This window comes from Symsagittifera roscoffensis, chromosome 6, assembly GCF_963678635.1.
Source record: "Symsagittifera roscoffensis chromosome 6, txSymRosc1.1, whole genome shotgun sequence".
NCBI lineage: Eukaryota > Metazoa > Xenacoelomorpha > Acoela > Convolutidae > Symsagittifera > Symsagittifera roscoffensis.
The window spans coordinates 42,219,657-42,242,074 of NC_087067.1; the positions used below are offsets into that span (position 1 = coordinate 42,219,657).

Genomic DNA, 22,418 nt, shown 5'->3' on the forward strand with positions numbered 1-22,418 from the left:
TTTTGGACATGCTTTCGGCTTGACTTTTGATTAAATTCAAATTCATTTGCCAAATACAAGAAAATGCAAAAGGAGCAACAAAAACTTAATAATGTTTAATCCTAAATCTTAACTTGAAGATTTCCCAGCTGACTAAAACAATTACCTATTGATCCAGTTTTTTCAAATAGGGTTTTATTTAAAAAGTGTTAAACATAAATTGTTCTTGAAATTCGAAGAGCCTTAAGGCCAGCTATTTTTTTTCTGAAATTCGAAGCTATAAAAAGTCAGTTTTTTCTGATTCCTTGTGTTCATGGAGACTTTTGGGACAACTGTCTGTTGGCTTTTTTTTCTGAGTAGAACGGGTATTTGAAGTCTTAACATAAGCAAATATGTCTGTTGGGCGAAATGTTTACATAGTTCACAAAAAACGTCCAATACAATTTCCAGAATATTTTTAGTTTTCAGCGGAAAGGCGATGAAATTGACTGCACATCGAGAAAAAAACGCTTGCCATTAGCAAGCTTAATCAATTCGGAATATAGATTTTTTAAGGTAACAACCAGTTCAACAGAATCAGTTGAATCACTTATGGTGCTGCTGACATGCTCTATTTAATTAAATTACTACCAGGTACTAGTTATTACTCATGCTGTGTCTAGAACTCAAACCATTGTATGTTTAATTATAGTTTTGATATTATTTTTCTACTTATGATTTTTCGGCTTCATGTTTGTCGACTTATGCTCTGTCGGTTTAATTTCCAAATTATGTAGTGTACTTTGCATACGCTACTTAAATAGCTATTGTGGATCCTATGTGGGCGTTACATGAAGTTTTTTTACTAACTGTTTTTTGACGAAAAATTTCCGCTGAGTTTCAGCTTGTTGGATGTCGGTTTCAATTGTCGGCTCATTTATCGATTTTTTTTTCTTAAAATGTCCGATACTACTTTTGAGATCAATAAGATTGGGCACCAGTTTTTTGAATGCCAAAATTTTACCTCACTAGGACCTCTTTGAAAAACTTTTTAAAATTCAAACACGAAAAAAAGAATCTTGTTTTTTATTTTCTCATTTTTACCTTCTTCAATTGTAACATAGTTCGAAATCCTGTTTGCTAATTTTCCGCGTCATAGTGCATGCATCATAAATTGTTGTATCGCAAGTAGTGCGAAGGTCCGCTTCGTCTCTGTGTTAAACATATGGCTGGTTTTTGAGGTGAATCTGCCCTTTGACACAGGCAGGCGATAAACCGGCAAATAGTAGCTTTAAAAAGCAAGAAAGGTAAAAATAGGCCTCGAAGATAGTCTTGACAAACAAATTTGGCCACTGGGATTTTTATTGATTATTACAAACTAATACGCCATCGTATTTATAATTTTTAGCCCTTCGTATCCCAACACAAGGACTAGTTCTGAAAACCGAAAGGTCAAGGGGAAGAAGTTGAAGAAAGTCAGCCTACAGTCCGAAGACGTAGCCAGCCTGACTCAAATATCAAACTCTCCTCTTTCGCGCTACAACGATGCCTCAGGCTCGCATGAGTCGTCGGGATCTTTCTCGTCTCAGGGTTCCCGATCCTATTTCCCCGCCTCGGGAAAAGTTGGAGGTGAATCGGCGTCGTTGAACCGAAGCGCCGACAGGCCGTGGGTCTCAATGTCTTCTGAAGGCGTCACCATGGAAACTCGGGAGGTCTCGTCAGTTGACCATGATGAGGCCAATGATCCGAATGTTGTCAGGGACGACGTGGGACTCCTCACTAACCTGTAGAAAGTATCCAACCGATCAAAACTAACTGTTTCAAATATGATCAAAATCAATGATAAAATATGAACAGATGTAATATCTTACTTTATATAGTTCAAAACGCACAGTTTTTCAGTTGATCTGATAGGCTAGCCACTTCAAAACGATACAAACGTTTGATTTGAAGATGTTTCGATACTAATAAAGCAAAGATATTTTTGAGGTGATGGCGAATATCTGCAGCCTTGTTTTCTTCGAAGTGCATCTTTGCTTTTCTGCTCTTACCTAACTTTCCCCATTCCCAAATGCATTGCCATTAAGTGAAAACTGAGTTCGGTGGGTTATTCTCACTGCAAACGGTTTAGCTTAACAACACAGCTGATTTCGATGTATCATGATATACTTAAACCTTGAATTAGATTAGACGTTTTCCCAATATGTGATATAATAGATTAATTATCATCTCTGTCGTTCACTTAACCCTAGCTGTTAGAATAAAAAATTAGAATATATTTTCCTTCGAAAATTAAACCCAGTTAATTTCGCTCAATCATTTCTCGCTATTTGACAATAAAAAACGTATTTTGACCTTGACTTTTATATTGGTTTGAATACAGTTTATATTGTCATTGGCTTGAGCATCATAGCGAGAAATTATCAGCCCTTTACTTAAACAAAGGCCAAAAGCCCGAAATATCGGAATCTGTTTCGCGTTATTGTTGATGTTTCCGACTTTTAATGGCTTTAAGTTGAAACCACCCCGGTGCTAAAATCAGTTTTTAATTTTGAGATAAATCTTTACCATTAGCCGCAAAATTTCTTATTGTCTAGAAATCTTAGATAAATTTTCAGTTGCAGAAACACCACCCCCTAATTTCCGTATCGCAAGTTATATTGGTTGCTTTGCTTCTTGACATTAAATAAGAATTTAAAAAAATTTTAATATGTGAAGTATTACTTGAAGCGATGTCAGCCATTTGGTTGGTGAGATTTTTCTACTTTGCGCTGCTTCCCATTACAGATTCGAAGTTGAAATATTGTATACAATAAATCCGTCTTATCAAATAATTTCCTCTTTCGAATTTAAATTTTTTCCTTCTGAATTTTTTCAATAGAGCGCTGTAAACGAACGCTCCAATAATATACGGAGCAGAAAAATGCATAGTGCGCGAATTATTTCTGGTGAGCTGAAATTTCTGTTAAGCGTTGCTTTCAGTGATTGGAATTTGATCGAATCTCAAAAACTGATAATTGGTCAAAATTTTCATTCAAGTATCCAAACTGCATTTTCGGTAGATAATTTTCCGTCTACCTGCGCACACTACTGATTTAGAGTTGAGTCAGAGGCACAATGGGTCTTTGACCTGAGAAACTTATTAACGCAGTGTTTTTTCTAATTCCAGTTAACTGCAACGGTCTCATTATTGTTTCCAATATTTTTGAATTTATATTAGTAGTTTTTGGTATTAAGTCAATAACGTAGTGGAGATTCTTTTATACATATATATAAATGCTATGGGTTCAGATATTTATTGACAGGGGAGTACGTGCAGTCTACGAAGAATTCGAAAAATAGGTTCCTGGTTTGAGCTACATGTTAAAATGAAGCTCTCACCTAACCGTTGAGTAAAAATTTCAGCAATCAGGTAAAAGTTTCATAAGAAAAAGGAAATTGATGCGTTAGGAGAATTGACGACTCAAATGTCCCAAAGTAAATCTAAGCAATCTATTTACTTTCTAAATCTAAAGAGAAAACTAAAAATTAGTCAATGTCAAGGATAAATTGAACACGAAGCTTCAATCGATTTGACGGGCAAAAATTATCAAAAAATATGTGGCTTTTACCTCAATTACGAGAGGACTGTAATAGTCTGACTCTACTTTTTTCCAATTTAAGTGTCAAACAAATATGCAAATTTGGTAACACTTTTGCTGTTAGCATGATCTGTAGCCTTGAAAATTTTATAGAAACTGTTTTCTGCTAAATCGGTGGCTATTGTTGGACAATTTAAGCGATTGTGTCACTAAATGCAGGACGCGAGAATCTCATTCAGCAGGTTGCAACTTCGTTTTGCACTTAGCATTTTTGCTGCATAGCATTGGCAATTTATTAACTTCTGTAGCTGTTTTATTGGTGGCTTCTAAAACGAAAACTTTATGGCTGGTAGGCTATTTGCGAGAAAGTGAAATTTCACATCTTTAGGTGACAGATTTGAATCGGAAATGGAAAAAAAAATTCTAATTCGAGGTTTATTTCTCCCTTGTCGTATTTCATCACTTTTAAGAGACTATTTTGTCAATTTCTCGCTTGTGTTTGCGAAGCGAGAAAAGTGTTAAAATTTTAAAAGACACTAGTTTTTCAATTGGTATTTCAATATGGTTGATGAAAAGTATAGTTTTGAGAAATTTTTTTATTTGATAATTTTTTATTCCTTTTGGCATTTTTTATATCAGTAAAAATTCCTTATACGTTATAGACTAAAACAAATGTTTTGCGACTGGAAACAAGATTTTTTTCAAAATACTGTGTCTTGTCCCGGTCTTCAATGTTGCAAATATTCAGTTTTCGAGCTTGTTATCATTTCCAATATCCTTCCTATTCAAATTTTGCTTTTTTTTGTTGGTTATAATTTAACCAACTTGACTTCTCAGACTATCATTTTTACCTTTTGTTTTTGCATACACTTATTGTTTTTTGGATTAATAGCCTCCTATTGCGTATTTGATGCACGAATTTTTTTTGTCTGTTTCTGTTCTGAGGGAAGGTCGACTGAAACATTTTTTTTATTAATTTGCATTTTTTGACATGTAGCGTTTTTGCTCAGGTTTTTTTTTACCGGTTTCAATTTATATATTAAATCATACGACTGGCTGTATATGGCGTAGAGGTAACACAACTGCTTGCGACCGCAACAACTTGTGGTTTGAATCCGACCGGGACCTACTTTTTTGCAAATTGATTTTTTTTGATTTTTTGGACTATTGTCAGTCTGTTTATTTTTTTCGGCTTAGTTCCCATAGCTCTACGTTTTAAAAAAAAATCAGCTTTCTTCGAAGATTCTTCAACACCCCTGCCTGATGCGACAAAGCCCAGGAGTTTCATTTCAGACGAGGCCTGTTTTGTTTTGTAAAAATGAAAAGTTTCGGCTAGTTTTGATTATTGTCTGTCTGCTTATTTTTGTTGGCTTAGTTCCATAGAGAGGCTTTTTGTAAAACTTTATCTTCTCTCACGCATTCCAAAAACTCTCGCAAATTAATGCCGGTAATTCGTTTTGAATAATTTGGGCTTTTGTTGCAGTTTTTATTGACAATTTTTTTTTCAATGTTTTATTATATTATTGTTTCATGCTTTTTATCTTCTTCAATCATTTTTATTGTAAATGGCTCCGCTTTGACTTCGTTTTGTTTAAAAAAATTCGGTTTTTAATAGCTTTTCTTCGAATCAGCTGTTTTTTTTTGTTTTAAATCGCTAGTAGTGCGAAGCTCCGCTGTGCTTTTGTGTAAAATTAACACTAAAAAATTACAAGAAGGCATGTATAAACTGTTAGTTAAGTGAAAAAATTGTTGCTAAACAATTCATATGCCTGAGCAGTGCTTTCAACAAGCTGGGTCAATTATAGTTACCGCTCAATTTGGAGCTCCGCAATTTTGAAATTATAATGATATAGTATTTTGTATTGTGTATTACTTGTTAGAAATCGGCTGAAAAACAAAGTGATTGCATTTGTATCAAGCAAATCAATCAGGGCTACGAGTATTTTGTCTCAGAATTTACAAAAATGAGTAATGAAAAATTGTAAATTATGAAATTTGGGCGGAATAAGTAAAGAGACCCTTTTTTTCAAACAATCAAATTAATTTTATCTACAAATAAAAAAATCGAGTTAGCTTTATGTTTATCAAACTTTCCTAAATTTTATACCTATCACTCTAAGCACTGTATAGTTGAGGATAGAAATTGGATGTTATTTTTTTCTGATGGTTTTGGCTTCCTGATTTTCGAATGTCTGTCGGTTGTTGCCGAATATTAGATAACAAAGAACCCATAACTTGACTTTTATACTTGACTCCTAAATTTCGGTATCTTCTTTGACTCCTAGCAAAACGTACCTGGCTACACCTGTAGATTTTTTTCGAGTACTTTTGTATTTTAATTGCCCGGATTTAATAAAAAAAATTTCCTACTTGGTTCGGGAAATACCAGTTCTGATTTTTTTGTTTTCTCGCCGTTTTTCTATTTCAATTTTTTTTGATGTCTTAAATATCGAAATAGTCACCGTACATTGCGTCGCTTTTGTGAAAAAAAATGTTTTGGTAAACGAATTCTTCTTATTTGGAATAGATTTTTATTCAAAAGTTTTTTTAGCTGTTTTTATAGCTGCTCAACTTTTCCCTTGTTTTGACTCAATTAAAGTTTTTCCTTTTGTATCGACTTAGTAACCGCTTCAATTTTCTTGCAATGCTAAATGTTTTTCTCAAAATGAAATTTGGTGATCTGAAAAATTTTGACAGATCCAATTTGATAGAAGTTTAGTCAGTCCCGATACACGCAAAAGGGCGAACAATTAGCATCTGGATTTTTTAAATATTTTTTCTGTTAAAAGTAAAAACTGATGAGGCAACAAATTTGATTGCATCAGATTTGTTAACTCATCAGTTTTTGCTTGAAACAGAAAAAAATGAAAGAAAAAAAATCCAGATGCTAGTTCCAAGACACTTACTTGATCTCACATTTGGAATCGACTGCCAAAAAACTGCATTTTGTGCTTTTTTCGCGGAGCTGTTCATAATATTCACAAACTTTTTTTAAAACTTCAAATCATTGAATCTGCATAAAATGACTTGATTAATTCTTGATCAATTTGATGCGATAGTTGTCTCACAATCACAATCATTACGCAAGACTACGTGTGTTACAGTACGCATAAATTAGCGCTCAGCAAAAGTGATGCCTTTCTATTTGTGTACTGCTCATTCGTGTTACCTATATATATTTTATCAGCTTCCGTTTTCTGTGTTTGTGAAATGCGAGTTCTCCTCTGCGTAAGATTTCGGGTTACAATATCTAGCGCTAGCCACAATTTTCAGCGTGAGTTCTAGTAAGTTATAGCTTACAGAAGCTTTAAAGGATCCAGGTAGGTTACTTTCCGCTCAGCTTTTAAAAAATATATTACTTAAAAGCGTTATTCTAAATCAAAATTAATTTGAAAATATTTGTTTAATTGACTCAAAATCTTTGTTTTTTTTTATATATATCTCGGCCGACCAAACGTATATTTTATCATATAAGAGCTTTTCGTTTTTATTTCTGCTTATGAAGACTTTACTTCGACTGAATCATGCGATGGGGCTTTAACTTGTTGGGGTATTTCAGTTTCACTTGTAGGAGGCCGACCAGAACCAGATTCACTTTTGTAGACAGCTTCATCTCCATATATGGTATAAGAAGTCGGTACGATCTGCCTTTTCAACAGCGAAGACAAAGGAGCTGATTTTAAAGTTCGAGTTCGCAAGTTACGGTGTAACGGCGGATCGTCTAAACCGCCGTCTCCTAAATCGGCACGACCCGCTGTCCTCGAAGCGCCTCTGGACGACGCTCGCGACTGCAGAGCAATTTTTTCACCTGTTACTGACGAATAAGCTCGTCTCATTTCTTCCTCTGACAACATTCCACAGGGCGACCAATGATATGCCGTGTTACGTAATCTATTGCTCAAATTGAATTCAGAGTCGCTTTCATTCGATTTCCGAAAAATATTAGCGCTTGAGGATGTTTTGGGACGGGGCTTGACTCTTCGGCGTTTTGACGCTTCGTCGGTGTATAAGAGTTTGGCTTTTGCTATTTCTCGAGCTACCGGCGGGGATGAAACGGTAAAAGGAAAAGCCTGTGAGTTCGGGTCGATGTCTTGAACGCTAACTGTGTTCACCCCTATTGAAGTTTGTCCTGTCGTTTGCTGCGAGACTTCAGAATGTGTTCTTGGCGTCTTAAAGAAATCAAAGTTATAGTGGACGTTTTTTCTGAATAAATTGAATTGCGTTTTCTGCCTTGTTATATTGACCCAATCAAATAGTATATAAAATCATATGCTTAGCTAGTCCTAAGTTTCAACTTAAATTGCTAATTAAGGAAAATCGTATAAGTTTCAACTTATACGATTTTCCTTAATTAGCAATTTAAGAAACAACTGAAATTTGACCTTGCTAAAATACTGATAATGACGGAAACTGTACATTGTATTATTGAAACCTAAAGTGGGATACGAATATTTATTAAATAACTTTTACATGCAGTTTTGCGCGAATTTAGTTATTATTTCAGCTGAGATACTATAAAAAGTTCGAGATTGTCGATAGAAAAAAACTGATGGAAGTTAAACCAAGGTCGAACTCGTGACAAGTTTATTCAAAATCTACTACTTATTTTAAACCTTTTGGGATTAATTGTAATTATTTCATTACTGACCTGTTCTCTGTATCTCGGAAATCCAGTGACTGGTCTCGAGCTCTCGTTTGGCAACATTCCCTTTTTCCTTAGAGAAACTTCATAAGCGGACGGTTGTCTATATAAAGACACCGTAATCACCTCATTCCCTGTATACCCATTTCTGCTGTTTAAATCTGGGTTATTCTTTTGGGAAAACATAGACGCTTGGTTCCATCTTAGAGTCGAGTTTCGGTTGCGATGCCAGTTCCCTTTCTCGACTATCGCGTGCAACCTCGGATCCGAGTTTTGACTCGTAACAGGGTTTCGGGATCGTCCTTTCGAAGTCAAAATGTCAGCCCGCGGAAGCTCGACCATGCCATCTTTTGTGAAACCCCATTCAGTCTGAGAACGATCCGAAATATTTCGAACTTTTTTCGGTCCGGGTGTGTAGTTATTGTAAATATTGTAAGTTTCAACTGGAATTTTTTTGTCTCTTGGGGATAAAAATTTGACGTGCGGTACGTTGACAGTTTGGAACTCTGAAGCGGCCATTTTTACATTTCTTTGACGATGTTATATATTCTAAATATTACTCTTCATTCTGAATAGTAATAATTTTATAAGAGTTTAACAGCTAGATACAGATTATCTACAAATGAACAACGAAGACAAAATTTTAAACCTCAGTGATTATTGTAAGTTGGCGTAAATTTTATGCTGCTTTTTGACTGAAACTTCATTTAAATTTTCACGTGTTACTCTACTCGCTGTTAGTCCCAGCGTCGCCAGAAAGTGATGAATAATTCTTTGATTAGTATTTGCTTTTGAATCTCAATTCTATTCAATTTGGAAAAAAATCTCATAAAACACGATAAACACGCAATTGGGAACGGTCTCAAAACGAGTTACACTACCTAGCTCTTGCCATGATATCCGACTAACGTCAATATTTCATTATCAAAGACTTGAAAATACATACACAAGGAATTAAAAATTTAGATTTTATTTGAAATTGATTATTAAACACATATCGATAGGTCGCCCCTTTGCAAATCTTTGCGAGAAAAGAAAAAATGATCATGTGACTGTTTTTTAGATCTAGCTTCGGCAGAAAGTGATCAATATTTCGTTGATTAGTGTTTTTTCTTGATTCTCAATTCGGTTCGACTCGGAAAAAATCTCTCATAAAACACGATCAACACTCAACTGAAAACTCTCTTATTACTAGTTACTTTCACTACCTAGCTTTCGCCATGACACTAGACTAACGTCAATACTTTATGATCATTAGAATCGAGTATACGCAAGAAATTAAACATTTAGCTTCCATATGAAATCGATCATTCAAAAAGCTGCTTGTATCATGGCGGAGCCCTGAATGTTCCGACTGCCTTTTAAGGTCTATTGAGCAGTTTGTTTTCTAAAAATTGATGATTTTTTTTTAAATTTGATTTGAAAAATTCTGCGTATTTAAACGGTCTGCTTATGTTTGCAAAATTCGATTGATTTGAAAAAATATTATCATGAAGCTATGTAGATTTAAAAAAAAGGCTTTTACAAACTAATCTGATTTTCAACTATGACCACATGCGTAGAAAAAATTATTAATGAACAAGACTGCTCGTATCAGGGCAAAACAGTGAATCCTATTAATCAGTCTCGAATAAATTTTGATCAATGAAATAATGACAAACTACGAACTTTAGGGCTGATAAACCAAATTTTAATTAATGATACCAAATAGCTTGCCTCATTTCAATTTGGAACGATTATGAGTGTGGATAATTTGCCACGCATAAATATTTCGCGAGCTGAAACTAATTGAGAATTATTACAGCAGCAGAGACATCCGGATTTTAGTCCAGTGCAAACCTACTCGCTTGGCTATCCAAAGACTTCCGTATCGATACCCATACGATTTCAACTTCTTTTTTTTTGTAAAACAAGTTTGACGCGTTTTAGCGACTATGACCTCTAGTTCTTACAGGTTTGTATCTAATTCAGTCGCTCTTGATTTAAAAAACAGTTGGAAATGTAGACACAGAGCTGAAACGCAGCTTCGCATCACTTAAAACACAACTTGAGCGCAGCATTGCAAGCTAGCGATTAGACACTGAGAAGGAAATAACAAATTCGAAACCAAGGTTCTTGAGAATCATAAACACAACCAGCACGCACTATACAGCAGCGTTTGGTATTTACCGAGCAGCCACAAAACCGACAGCAAGTGGGTAGACGCAAATAAAGCCAAAAACAAAGAACTGCCATAAGAAATTTTAAGTCGAGATTTTGAGCAATTAAGCTTTTAATCTTTAAAATGTTGCATTTTTCAAAAATATCAATCTTTTTTGCTTTTGAACCGAAAAAAAAGGAACTAAGGCGCTAAAACATAAGTCGAAACGAATTAGGCCAAATAAATCATTGAAGCGAAAAAAAAGGAAAATATGCAACGTCATTGCTATTAATTTTACAAATTACAGGAGGAAATCAAAAACAATTGCATCTACAACAAAAAATGCTGGCGGCACTTTGTGGATCCTCATTGTGGCAACTAAGCCGATAGAACAAAAGCAGACAAACGAAAGTCAATTCAATTTTTCCCGAATTTTTTTTTCGATTTTATACATGCTGAAGAAACATAAAGTTCCGGCCGGAATTCATAGCCGTTACCTCCAGTCCAAGTTGGAAGAATTCACGAAGTTTCTAAGGCACACTAAAAATCACTTCACAATTTCTTACAGAATTATTGAGCAAAAACTGAGAAAATTTGAAAATATTATTAGTTCAAAAATTGTGTTTTTGTTCACTTTCACACTTACGAGAGTAAGTGTTTGGCCAGCGGATACAAGATTTTTCCTAGTACATATTTGTATACAGGACTACCTCCTGTGGGCCTCTACAGGACTCATCACTGTGAGGCCTCTATTGAAAGTTCAGTGCTGAAAACGCATTGCGAACGTTTGAATTTTTTTTTTGGCTCAAAAGGTTTCAACCTATATTATATCGGAGTAGCGATGCCTCTTTTGAAAGTTTATAGCCAAAGAAATATTCTGATCATGTTTGCAGTTTGAATGCCCCTTTAATTCGAAAACTGTTTTTTTTACTTGTACAATCAACTAATCCAGTTTCGTCATTTTCTATTTTTGTCATCTGGAGGTTTATTTCGCTCAAAAGGTTCAGCGGATTATATCGTCATAGTAGTCTCGCAGTGCGCAATTAGTTGGGCAACAAGGAGGTATTTTTATTCTGAACTGCTTGCTTGGTAAGCTTGGAATTTTAATTTTTTTAGTGCTCAGGTTCTTAGGACATTTTTTTTGGCGCAACGGCCCTCTACGCAAGTATTGACGGCTGTTATTGCTTTATTGTTTTTAATTTTCTGTTCAGTTAAGGCGGACAACTGGTCTTCTCGACACTTTTCTTTTAAATTGAAAATCATTCGAGACAAATCGTGATAGGCAAACTTTGGTATATGTTTTTTTTTTTCATTTTGACTATCGGTTCAGCGTTTTTCGGCTAGCTCGCCGTGTTGTTTGAGATGTAACGCAAGTGGTGCGAAGCAAATACAAGCAAGAAAACGGTAAGAAAAATAAACCGTGAAATTTGCTGTGCCGATTTACTCTTTTGATTCTTTTTACCTCGCATCTGCGCCATGGTCGCTTGAAAATATGCAATCACTAGCCACTAAAATAAATCCAATAGAACGATACCAATTGAACTGCCAATGCCATTAAACCACCGATTTACCACTTCCAATTGGGAGCTGGGTTAGAAAAAATGAATTGCTAATATAATACTAGGCTCGCTAGCTCGCATGGGGTAATAAACTTAATTGAGGTTTTTCCAGCGAATATTTTTTTAACAAAAATAATTATTTAATATTTTATAGGAATTTTAAAAATGAGATTTGTAGCCAGACATTACTTTTGACACATATTACTTTTAACCCGGAACTTTGTTCCGAACAAGTCACGAAGTAATTATCTCAAGGTAAGTTCGATTTAGTTTTCAAACCAACTTGGCTTGGCGTCAATACACCGGTTAACTATTTTTTTTTGGATTTTTGAAAAGCGCATATCTAAATATATATTAATCTAAATAAAAATTTCAATTGCAAGGGTAACAAGTTATCAGGAATTTATATAACTGTTTAGCGTAATTGAAATTTAATCCTTGTTTGACTTAATTTAATTTCAGATTTCATTCACTGAATTCAAATGTTAATATTCAAATTTATTTTTTACAGATATGCGAAATCCAATAAGAATATAAACAACGCCTTGAAAAAATAGTGTTAGCACTGCAGTCTCAGGTTTTTCTTCCTAGCAAAAGAGCTTTTTAGATTTAAAGATATTTATACACTTTCCTTGTTATATTCATTATTCACTGATGATTCACATATATATAAAAACACTCAGTGCATTCAAACACTAAAACTACTAGCACCCCAAAACGATCATTGAAAAATTAGTTGTCATCGATTTGTCGTCTATCATGTTATAGCTAAAGCCAAACTTTTCGAAACATCGGAACCAAAAATACCTTCGTTCAGATATGAAACACTTTGGATCTCCAAACTTTGAAATTATGATTTGCATATACTGTAACATGATATGCTAAGTATTTCTGACTACATTCATCAAAAGTAATCTACAATTTTCACGACAATTAAGAGAATATGTTGTTAACCGAATAACACTAAGACGGTCTTTATGCCGAAAGTCTGAAACTAAGAGTTAATTTAAATCAATTTTCAAGTTGTTTGTCAATTATTAGAATAAAGGTTGCTCGTCAGCTTCGTGAAGGGATAGTTCGTTGTCTCGGTCTAAATGATTCCTCGAGAATCCCATCCACTCTGACTTACAGCAGCATTGCACTTCGAAGCCCCGCTCGCCTGCCGCGATCAAGATGTCATCCGAGGTCTTTCCTTTTGTTTCGGGAAGCACGAAATACAGGAAAACTCCAATAGCCACAGTTGAAACTATGAACACAAAAAACACGTTGTTTCCGATGTATTGTTTGAACGGCGCAGCCAGCAGCGCCAGAGTTAACGACAGTGCAAAATTGGCCATTGTTGCAACCGAGTTAACTGTAGATCTAGCACTGCTTGGAACCAACTCAGGAACCATCAACCAGGGAATAGTTCCAGGTCCCAATGCATAAAAGAGCATGAAAATAGACAGACCAGAAATGAGCAGCGTTTTCGAGACCAAATGGTGTTCAACATGAGAGTCAAAAAGAGCAGCGGTCACCAAAATGGATCCCAGAGTAACTCCAATGAGTCCAGAAATATGTAGAAATCGGCGTCCAATATGCTCGACCAGAAGTGTTGACAGAACTGTAAAAGGAATGAGAGAAGAGTAAATGATAGAGTTCCACAGACCCGAGTCGAAGTTCTTGTTCACTATCTTTTCCAGGAAAGACTCCGAATAAGATACCATGACATTCATTCCTGTCAGATTTTGAGATGCATGTAGACATATGCAAATGAGAAGCATTTTTCTCAGATTCGGCTTGCATATAATCTGTTTGAACCTTAGGACTCTTCTAGCCCTGTTTTGGTTCATCGTATCTTCTGAATTTTGCAGCACTTCGTTGTCAATTTCCGCCAAATCTTCACTGACGTCTGGACAGTTCCTGAATGCCCTCAAAGATGTCATCGCTCCAAATGGATCCGACTTGAAGAGTAAGAGGAACCTCGGACTTTCCGGACAAAAATGAAGCATCAAAGATTGCAGAACAGCAACCACCATTGGAATAACGAACAGAAAAACAACATACTGTTTAGACCCCAAAACTTGTGGCAGTCCCAGGAAAAGAGCCAAAGCTGTACCCAATACGCTACTCAACTGAAAAGTCGAACCGATGTATCCTTTTTGAGCAACGTGAGAAATTTCATTGAGATACACTGGCGCTGTTGTAGCAATAAACCCACAATAAATTCCAGTAATGAATCTTCCTAGGATAAAGAGCTCCACATATCTAGAAGCTGCAGACCATATTTGGACTACTGATCCCAATACACCAATTGCATTGTTTAGTAGAAGGATTTGTTTGCGACCCAACTTATGCGCGATAAAGTTGGACAGAAAGCATCCTATTATTGCACCGACAGGCAACACTGAAGTGGCGACCAACCAAAACCGGTCTAGAGAACTCTGACTCAAGTAGGATCCATATTGCAAGAAGATACTTTCATTCACGTGCGTTTTCAACACTTTCTCGCAGTTGTTCGCAATGTTCAAGTTGTAGCCGAACATAAGGCCAGATCCGAAAGCAATAGTCACAACAGTTTGTAACAAAATTGGAGTTAGCTTGAAAGATGGTTTGTATGTTTGTCTGAACGAAACTAACTCGCCTACTGACGTTGAGCTACTGGCACGAGTCAGAACAAGCGTAGCCGGTTGGGTATCGTCAGAAAAAATTGACATTTCGCTTGACCAGTAACCGAAACCTCTTTCAAGCCAAATATCACATCTTTTATTCTGAAATTGGGAAATGATGAAAATTGACAACTATCTGCGCTTTTTGCTCAACATTACATTTTCGATAAGTTTTTATGCTTGTATTTTGCGAAGAAAACGAAAACATGATAGTTTGAAGCGTTAACTTGTAACCAAAAGGACTGATACGAATATAAACTGCAGAGTGTAAAATAAATCGATGAATAGTTGAACAGATGTCTAGATTTATTAAGGAAAGGGCACCTAATTTGATGATAAAAAAGCAACCGTTGAGCACTAGATCTAAAATTTGGCTAAAATTTACATTAAAGCTAGTCTTTCATTTAACAAAGAATTCTAATAATTTCATTTTCATCCAAATTATTGCAAATTAGCAGACACAAGAATTGGGTATTGCTGACACAAAACTTTCTTCAATTTCTATATTTTCGCAGTCCATTTCTGGTTCATATAACACCTGCCATTCATTTCTTACAACATCCAAAACATCCGGAGGCGGTTCGTCACCCATCCCTTGGAAAATAATGCGTCCCCAAGTTTTCACTTTCTCATATGTAAGTAGTTCGCCGCTTATATCACCCAAATCGTGAATCATGTGAAACTCGTCTGAAAACATCGGGTCTATACACATATAAAGCCACATTGATTTGAACAAGTCGCCGTTAGACGACAGTGAATTTGGCCGACTGCTATTTCCGACTGAAATCGAGCTGCTACGATTCAATATTTCTTCGTCGAATTCGTTCTCGTTCTCTTCGCAAACAAAAACAAAGTTTTCTTCAGAATAAGTACTATTTACAGTTGATTTGTCTATTTTTTCAGACTCTGAACTATTTCCTTCGGTAGCGTTTATTTTGAATAATTTATTCACAGTTGAACTTGCGACAGAATCATCCAGACTTCCTTTTCGTAATAACAAATCTTCAACTTCGCATTCATCGTGTTCTGTCGGCGAGTCGTGTTGAACGTACGTTTCGTCGTAAGGCGGAGTTTCGATACTTGGCAAAGGCAGTCGCGAGTAGCAGTTTACAAGTTGGAAAAGATCCAACTGCTGGTAGAATAGCTTCAGCTGTACTTCTAAAGTCTCGGCTAGGTTTCTGCACAGAATCAATGAGCAATTCTTAGAGAGTAACAACCTTAGCTACATTTCCCAAAACAAAAGTTCATTTACCACAGCCTTACCCAACTTGACTAGATACAAAAGTTTTTCAAACGTTTTGCAAATAGAGTTGGTGTATTTCAAACGTTCTCATTGAAACACACTAGCTCTTTTTTAGGAGACCGAAACAATCAGTAACAAGCCTGATGCAGATTTCGGCAACTTTAACGGAACGATACAAACTTTATTTCCGAGAGTAAACTGAGTCTGAATAACCCAAAATTTCAAATTTACTATTTTTTTAACATCAATCAGAATCTAAAGCAGGTTGGGGCCGAATAATCACAAAAGCTATTTTTACGCAAATTGAAAAGGTGAAAAACAACCGATTACAAAAGGAATTTGGAAAAGAGCTAAATTTGCATACAGCCAAGATGCGAATGCAGTTAAATAAAAGACAACTAGGGGCCAAGCTAAAAAGTATTTGAATTGATTTTACTGTTATGCGGGATCAAATGGGTAATTTCAAAAATTGGGCTCGGCACAAAACCTTAATTGTTTCTCTAAGGCTTTTTTTTCTTCAAAAGCACTTAACCTGAGAATTAGCACGGTAGTTTTTGATTTAAAAAAAAAAAACAAAAAAGTTTTAAAGATTTGACTTTTTGAGGCTAGAATTTTCCCCCCAAAAAATGGGCGTGGCCATTTTTAAACGTGCGCTTTCAACAATCTATTGTTCCCAAAAAAACCTATGATATCAGATTTGACAGAATAGTTAGAGAAAAGTCCAATAAACTGTCAACAAATCAAAAACTTGACATTTCCGAGAATCTTAGCTTTTAACGAAAAAAAAAGTCGAGCCCAGCCGCGTATTCAGAAGAAGTTTACATAAATTGTAATTTCGACTGAACTCAAAATGCCAGGTTTGACAGGGTAGTTATTGAGAAAATTCCAAGAAACTGTCAGCAAACCAAAAACTTGACATTTCCGAGAATCTTAGCTTTTGAGGAAAAAAAATCGGGCGCAGCCTCTTATTCAGAAGAGATTCACATAAATTGTAATTTCGATTGAACCCAAAATGCCAGGTTTGGCAGGGTAGTTCTCGATAAAAGTCAGAAAGGTTCAAAATACGGTCCAAAAACCAAAAATATTCGAGGGTCATAACTTTTTGTGTAGAAAATTTTTGGCGTAGAAAAGTCTGCAAGGCAGCTTCCTACAAACCGTTATTTGATTTGAACTCGAAATCTCATGTATGGGAGGGTAATCTTCGAGGGCGATAAATTTTGAGCAAAAAATTTTGAGTGACCGCTAATGCTGGGGAGCTCTACTGTCTGTTATCTTCATTGAACCACAATCGCACATTTGGGAGGGTAATTTTCAAATAATCCCCCCACAGACATTTTCGATGGCCGTAGACAATGGGGTACAGTACAAAGAGACTAGGGGAGTACGCAGACACATAGGACATTAGAAGGTCTTTACATTGATACTCCTTTTTTTAAAAACCGCTCTAATAGTTTTTGAGAAAAACTGATTTTACAAAAAAAAAATGAAAAAAATTTGCCAAAGCGTCTCAACAAAATAAAATGAAAACACCCAATCGCATTCATTTTCGTAATACCTGTCTTCATGAAAAAAAAATCGCGGCAAACAAACCAAGCAACTAAAATGAACAACACTTGCAGGAAACGTGATAGTTTAGTTGCTTTTAGCTTAAGAAAAATCCGTGATTTAGCGACTAAGCCGACAAAATTTGAGCAGATAAATGAATGGCCAAAACAATTTGAGTGACCGCTAATGCTGGGGAGCTCTACTGTCTGTTATCTTCATTGAACCACAATCGCACATTTGGGAGGGTAATTTTCAAATAATCCCCCCACAGACATTTTCGATGGCCGTAGACAATGGGGTACAGTACAAAGAGACTAGGGGAGTACGCAGACACATAGGACATTAGAAGGTCTTTACATTGATACTCCTTTTTTTAAAAACCGCTCTAATAGTTTTTGAGAAAAACTGAGTTTTACAAAAAAAAATGAAAAAAATTTGCCAAAGCGTCTCAACAAAATAAAATGAAAACACCCAATCCCATTCATTTTCGTAATACCTGTCTTCATGAAAAAAAAATTGCGGCAAACAAACCTAGCAACTAAAATGAACAACACTTGCAGGAAACGTGATAGTTTAGTTGCTTTTAGCTTAAGAAAAATCCGTGATTTAGCGACTAAGCCGACAAAATTTGAGCAGATAAATGAATGGCCAAAACAATTTTTACCGGAATTTTTTTTCGATTGCATAGATACTTAAAAAGGGTCCGGCGGGGGCCAGGATTCGAGCCCGGGAACTTAGAATGCAAAAGCCGCTGCGTTACCTATAGACCAAAAGCGAAGGAACCTGACAATTGTTAAGATCCAATAATAAAGCAAGTTGAAAATTTGAATTAAAAGTTATTTACGAAAAAAAGTCTAGGTCCCGACTACAAGACAGTCGCAAAAGAAATTAGTTTTTAAAAACCAATTGACATTTATTTTTTGACCGCTTTTTTAAATCGCAATGGCACTTAAAACAATACAATTAAATCAGGTTGAGGGTCACTATTTCGTAACTTAGAAAAAATCAGTCCAGAAAAATTCAACACGTCAATTTTTCGCAATGAAGAGGATCATTGAAGACGCTTCAATATATCAGCAGATATTTTATGAGCATTGAAGTATATAAAATTACTTAACAGAGGCCACCATACTAACAGAGGCCATAATATTTCTTTTATACTCATGGGATTGTCGGAACAACAAAATAGAGTTCTGAAAACCCATGGCCTATTTTCTTTCAGTTTATTTCCTGTTTGTTTTGGAGAGGTAATTACGGTACCTTGTAAGCCTTATATTTTACACTGAGGGAAGGTGACTATCTCTGCTCCTCAAAAAAAATTTCCCTCCATGATAAGACAAATATTATTTGATGTGAAATTATCTAATTAAACGTTTCCTCCTTTTATTGAGTAATTGAACCTTCAGAAAAAAATACCTTAAATCTAATTTATAAAAAAAAACTAGCAGTTTACTGTGAACACTTGCAAAACAGCATTTAATTGAAAAAAATAAGCTTGTACCATTTGCTATAAAGTCCAGGAGAGGAAAACGATATTGACAAATTAGGTATGAAAAGGAAACGTCAAACGGAATTGAGTGGATGTATTATATGAGAGCCTTGGCGAACTTATCTCAGTGTCGAAAAAAATATTAGTTTCAGACCAATTTTGAGCGGGTCAAGCTAATAAATCAAGGGCGGATAGCCCAAGTGAGAGCAATATACACAAGTGCAAGGCATAAAAATTTGTAAAAATGTTAATTGGGCGGTTAATAACAAATTATTGAGCTTCAATTAGCTTGTCGAGTAGCTTGTTCCCGCTGCAAAAAAGACGTTGATAAAACAATGATTTGTTTTTTCTAGATACGTGGTCGGAACTCTCGAAGCTACTTCACTTACACAGCAGCTGCTATTCCTGTAGTTGTTATTTAGCATCTTATATAATCCAAGCTATTCCGTCGAACACTGCTTTTCGCTTTTGGGATCACATTGGTACAAAAACACACAAGACGTATATACAGTGCTGGTTCTGAGATTTTCAAAAAAAACTAAGATTATACAGGCACTTAATAACGCACCCTTTCTCGGCACTTGAAAAAAAAAACAATTACTAGCTTCTCGTTTCTCTTTCAATATAAAACGGACATTGTTTCAAGATCAACTAGAGTTACAATAATTGTAAAAAATTAAAACTAAACAATTTATTACTTCTTTCAGTTGAGAGTTCCATTCTGGACATTTGAAAAAGCGACCTTGCATAGAATCGGACATTTAGATAGAATATCTCCTTCTATACAACTTCTTTGCTTCTTAAAAACTTCTTCGCTTGTTTCAATTGGACAAATTAACCAGTCAATCGGAAAGAGTAGATTTTCTTCTTCCATTCGCAGAACCTAAACCGGTAGATAAACATGAAACAAAGCTTGCACGGTGAAAATTACTTCCCACCAATGAATTTAACAAAAAATCGCATTTTTTTTGCTAAAAAGGTTTTTTCTGAATTTTAATGAACAATTGAATTTTACGATTTCTGCCAAAAAAAAATGAATGCCGGACCTTTGATAATATAAAATGAGACAAGGATAGCCGGTTGCTGTGCAAGTAGCACAAAAAATTCCAACCATATTCTTAGAAAAATAAATATATAAGCTTTTATTCCGGACAATTGATGAAAAATGCGGATGAACTTTGTAATCGGGTGTGTTTTAGTTTGTTTGTTTTACACGCAAAATCAGGTACCACAAATAATCATCTGAATAGATCGAGTGATATATCATTTTCGAGCCCTTTCAGTCGTGATTCGAACGAAATTTTTCTCAGATTCGAGAAACATCGGTTTGAATTTTTTATTGTTAGTCTAATTTCGAGGTAAAAAGGTGAGCGCGCAGGCTTACAATAGCTTATTTAAGTTCAAAGTAAAACGTGAAAACCTCATTTTACTCAAGTAAACTTAGTTTTTGGAGTTTTTAGCGCCATTTTTTATGAAAATAGTTTCTCAAATGGTTTCTATGATAATGGCTGTCGTATCTGCTTTATTTCTTATTTATTCGTTCAGATTTTTTCATCACACCACACAGAAAAACTACACTAATTTTTTTAAAACTATGGTCGGATCATTCTGAGCTACTTCATAGTAATCGGTTATCCTTGTTGCTTTTTCAATTTAATGTCGTTTTTTTTGTGCGTGTTGTGATAAAAGGATCCGAGGAAAGCCTAGAAATTAAGCATTCTCGACAATCACAGTAAAACAGGCAAATTGGTCAATAATTTTGTCGAAAAAATAGCAAAACAAAAAAATAATAACTTTTCGGAGTTATTTTTTGACTTGTTGAATTTTTTCTTCTCAAGACCGCGCTGAAAGAACTTTCAAAATCGGTAAAAACAAGTAATAGAATTGTCAATACTGCCAAAACAACGAATAAATGATGCATGATTTGATTAATTTGATCAAGATATTTTTTAACTCGATTTTTAAAAAAAAATGATGAAATTACTCAATTCATGTATAAATGATTAAATTCCTTGGTAGTATTGACGATTCTAATATTTTTTTATCAATCAGCCCGTTTAAATTTCTCTGTTTTTTTCTCTTAGACCCTTTCTGCTTTTAAACCATTCTGCTTATTGACTGGCCACCAACCTTGAACACGTTGGTGTATTCTGTCCAAACTGCTCTTCTGTATTTCACGTCAAAACGAGTGCTCATCGGCAACAAAACGAAGTTCGCGAAGTTTGTATCTCCAAAAGATTCAGCCTCAAAATGCTCCAACAAAGCCACGTAATGCTCAGAGAAAGAACTTCCATTCTCAGATTGTAAGTCGAGTGTCAAGTTATTACATTGTACCAACTTCGAGAACAAAATCTGCGTGCATTTTCTGACAATTTTATCCATGAACACTTGGTTTTTTAGCATAAAAACGCACATAAGTCGGTCGAAAAGAATATTTGGAGATAATAAACTTGAAATAGTTTCAAAACTTAGAAAAGAGAGAAACATCAAGCAGGTTTGAACAATTTTCAAATCGGACGATTCTTGAATCTCTTGAACTCGCGATTCGTTCTCATTCAGAAGTTTCAGTATTGGGTAGAAAATCCAATCACGTGGAAGCTCAGGGCCACTATTTGAGACTATCACAGCCAATTTTTCACAATTTCGAGACCTATCAATTTCAAAAATTTCCGGGAAACTTGAAGAAAAACTAACACGAGCTTCATTTACGATGCTCAAACTAGTTTCAGTTTCAGCTTCTTGAAAAGGTAAGTTCGAAAACTGATCATTTAGATGGACGTTTTGATGGAGATTTACATCAAACAGAATATTGCAGAATAGATCTTTCAGCACTTCAGGAAAACCAGCAGGCGATTCAGAAATCAGTTTGAGACAAATTGACAGGATATTTTCAGTTTTCATCAACTGTCTGTTTTTCAAGAGAGATTTTAAGAAATTAAGATTCGAGTAAAAAGCTCGTACAACGACAACAAATAAAGAATAACCGGCACACTTTGAAACCTTTTTGTCATGCGTACTTTTAGAAACAAGATCTATTAGAGCGTAACTTTGGAGCAGCTTTTCTGAAAACTCCAGAAGACAATTCAATAACGGTTCCTTTGATTCAACAGACAGACAATACTCGGAGCACAAATCGAAAATTGATTTTATGAAATCAAAAACGTAAAAAGAAGTTGACAAAACATTGCAATCGAAATAAGGCTCGGTCAGAAAATCTGATACGACAAATTCGAAGGGAAAATTAACGGTTAGCGCATCGAAGAGCTTCCGTACATCAAGCGAAGGTAGAAACTTCGAAATAAGAGAAAACAGTGCCGTGATACTTGAGCCATTAGCATCCTTCAATGGAAAACCCCCGTTTAAAAGATTTATCATACCAGCAAAAACAGAAGAATTTAACCCATTCAAAAGGGTTGCGTCGGAATTCATAATTGAAGTGAACCATTTTAAGATTAAGTTCAATGTCATCGATTTACAGTCGCTCACAAAACTTAACAATGTGCTGGAATCAGGATCAATTAAAGAAAATTTGCGACAAATGACGGCACAAAAATTGAAATGTGAAGACAAGAATTTCAATTCGTTTGGTGAACATTTATCGAACTCAATAACT

The 22,418-nt window shown here is 35.3% G+C and overlaps 5 protein-coding genes across 7 annotated transcripts in view; 2 read left to right on the forward strand and 3 right to left on the reverse strand.

The window, feature by feature from the left end:
- LOC134847622 (E3 ubiquitin-protein ligase Godzilla-like) overlaps positions 1–2,827 on the forward strand; it is a 31,103-nt gene extending 28,276 nt beyond the window's left edge. For both annotated transcript variants that reach the window (XM_063864763.1, XM_063864764.1), the window contains one exon: positions 1,367–2,827. In XM_063864763.1, the coding sequence (XP_063720833.1) occupies positions 1,367–1,748 (382 nt within the window). In that variant the 3' untranslated portion in view covers positions 1,749–2,827. The remainder of the gene's footprint in view (positions 1–1,366) is intronic.
- Positions 1–22,418, forward strand: part of LOC134847567 (casein kinase I-like) — a 584,249-nt gene that overhangs the window by 500,811 nt on the left and 61,020 nt on the right. The gene's annotated exons all lie outside the window — the stretch shown is intronic.
- LOC134848068 (uncharacterized) lies at positions 6,947–9,002 on the reverse strand. Its single transcript, XM_063865408.1, has 2 exons — positions 8,188–9,002; positions 6,947–7,708 (listed from the first exon to the last, which is right to left on the reverse strand). The coding sequence occupies exons 1-2, from the start codon at positions 8,698–8,700 to the stop codon at positions 7,037–7,039; spliced, it is 1,185 nt and encodes a 394-aa protein (XP_063721478.1). The 5' UTR covers positions 8,701–9,002; the 3' UTR covers positions 6,947–7,036.
- LOC134847566 (solute carrier family 2, facilitated glucose transporter member 3-like) lies at positions 12,219–14,626 on the reverse strand. The gene has a single exon (XM_063864644.1). It carries the CDS (start codon positions 14,574–14,576, stop codon positions 12,918–12,920), a length of 1,659 nt encoding a protein of 552 aa, XP_063720714.1. The 5' UTR covers positions 14,577–14,626; the 3' UTR covers positions 12,219–12,917.
- Positions 14,739–22,418, reverse strand: part of LOC134847563 (uncharacterized) — a 326,408-nt gene continuing 318,728 nt past the window's right edge. Inside the window, exon 7 of the mRNA XM_063864639.1 lies at positions 14,739–15,706. Coding sequence (XP_063720709.1) covers positions 14,980–15,706 — 727 coding nt within the window. The 3' untranslated portion in view covers positions 14,739–14,979. The remainder of the gene's footprint in view (positions 15,707–22,418) is intronic.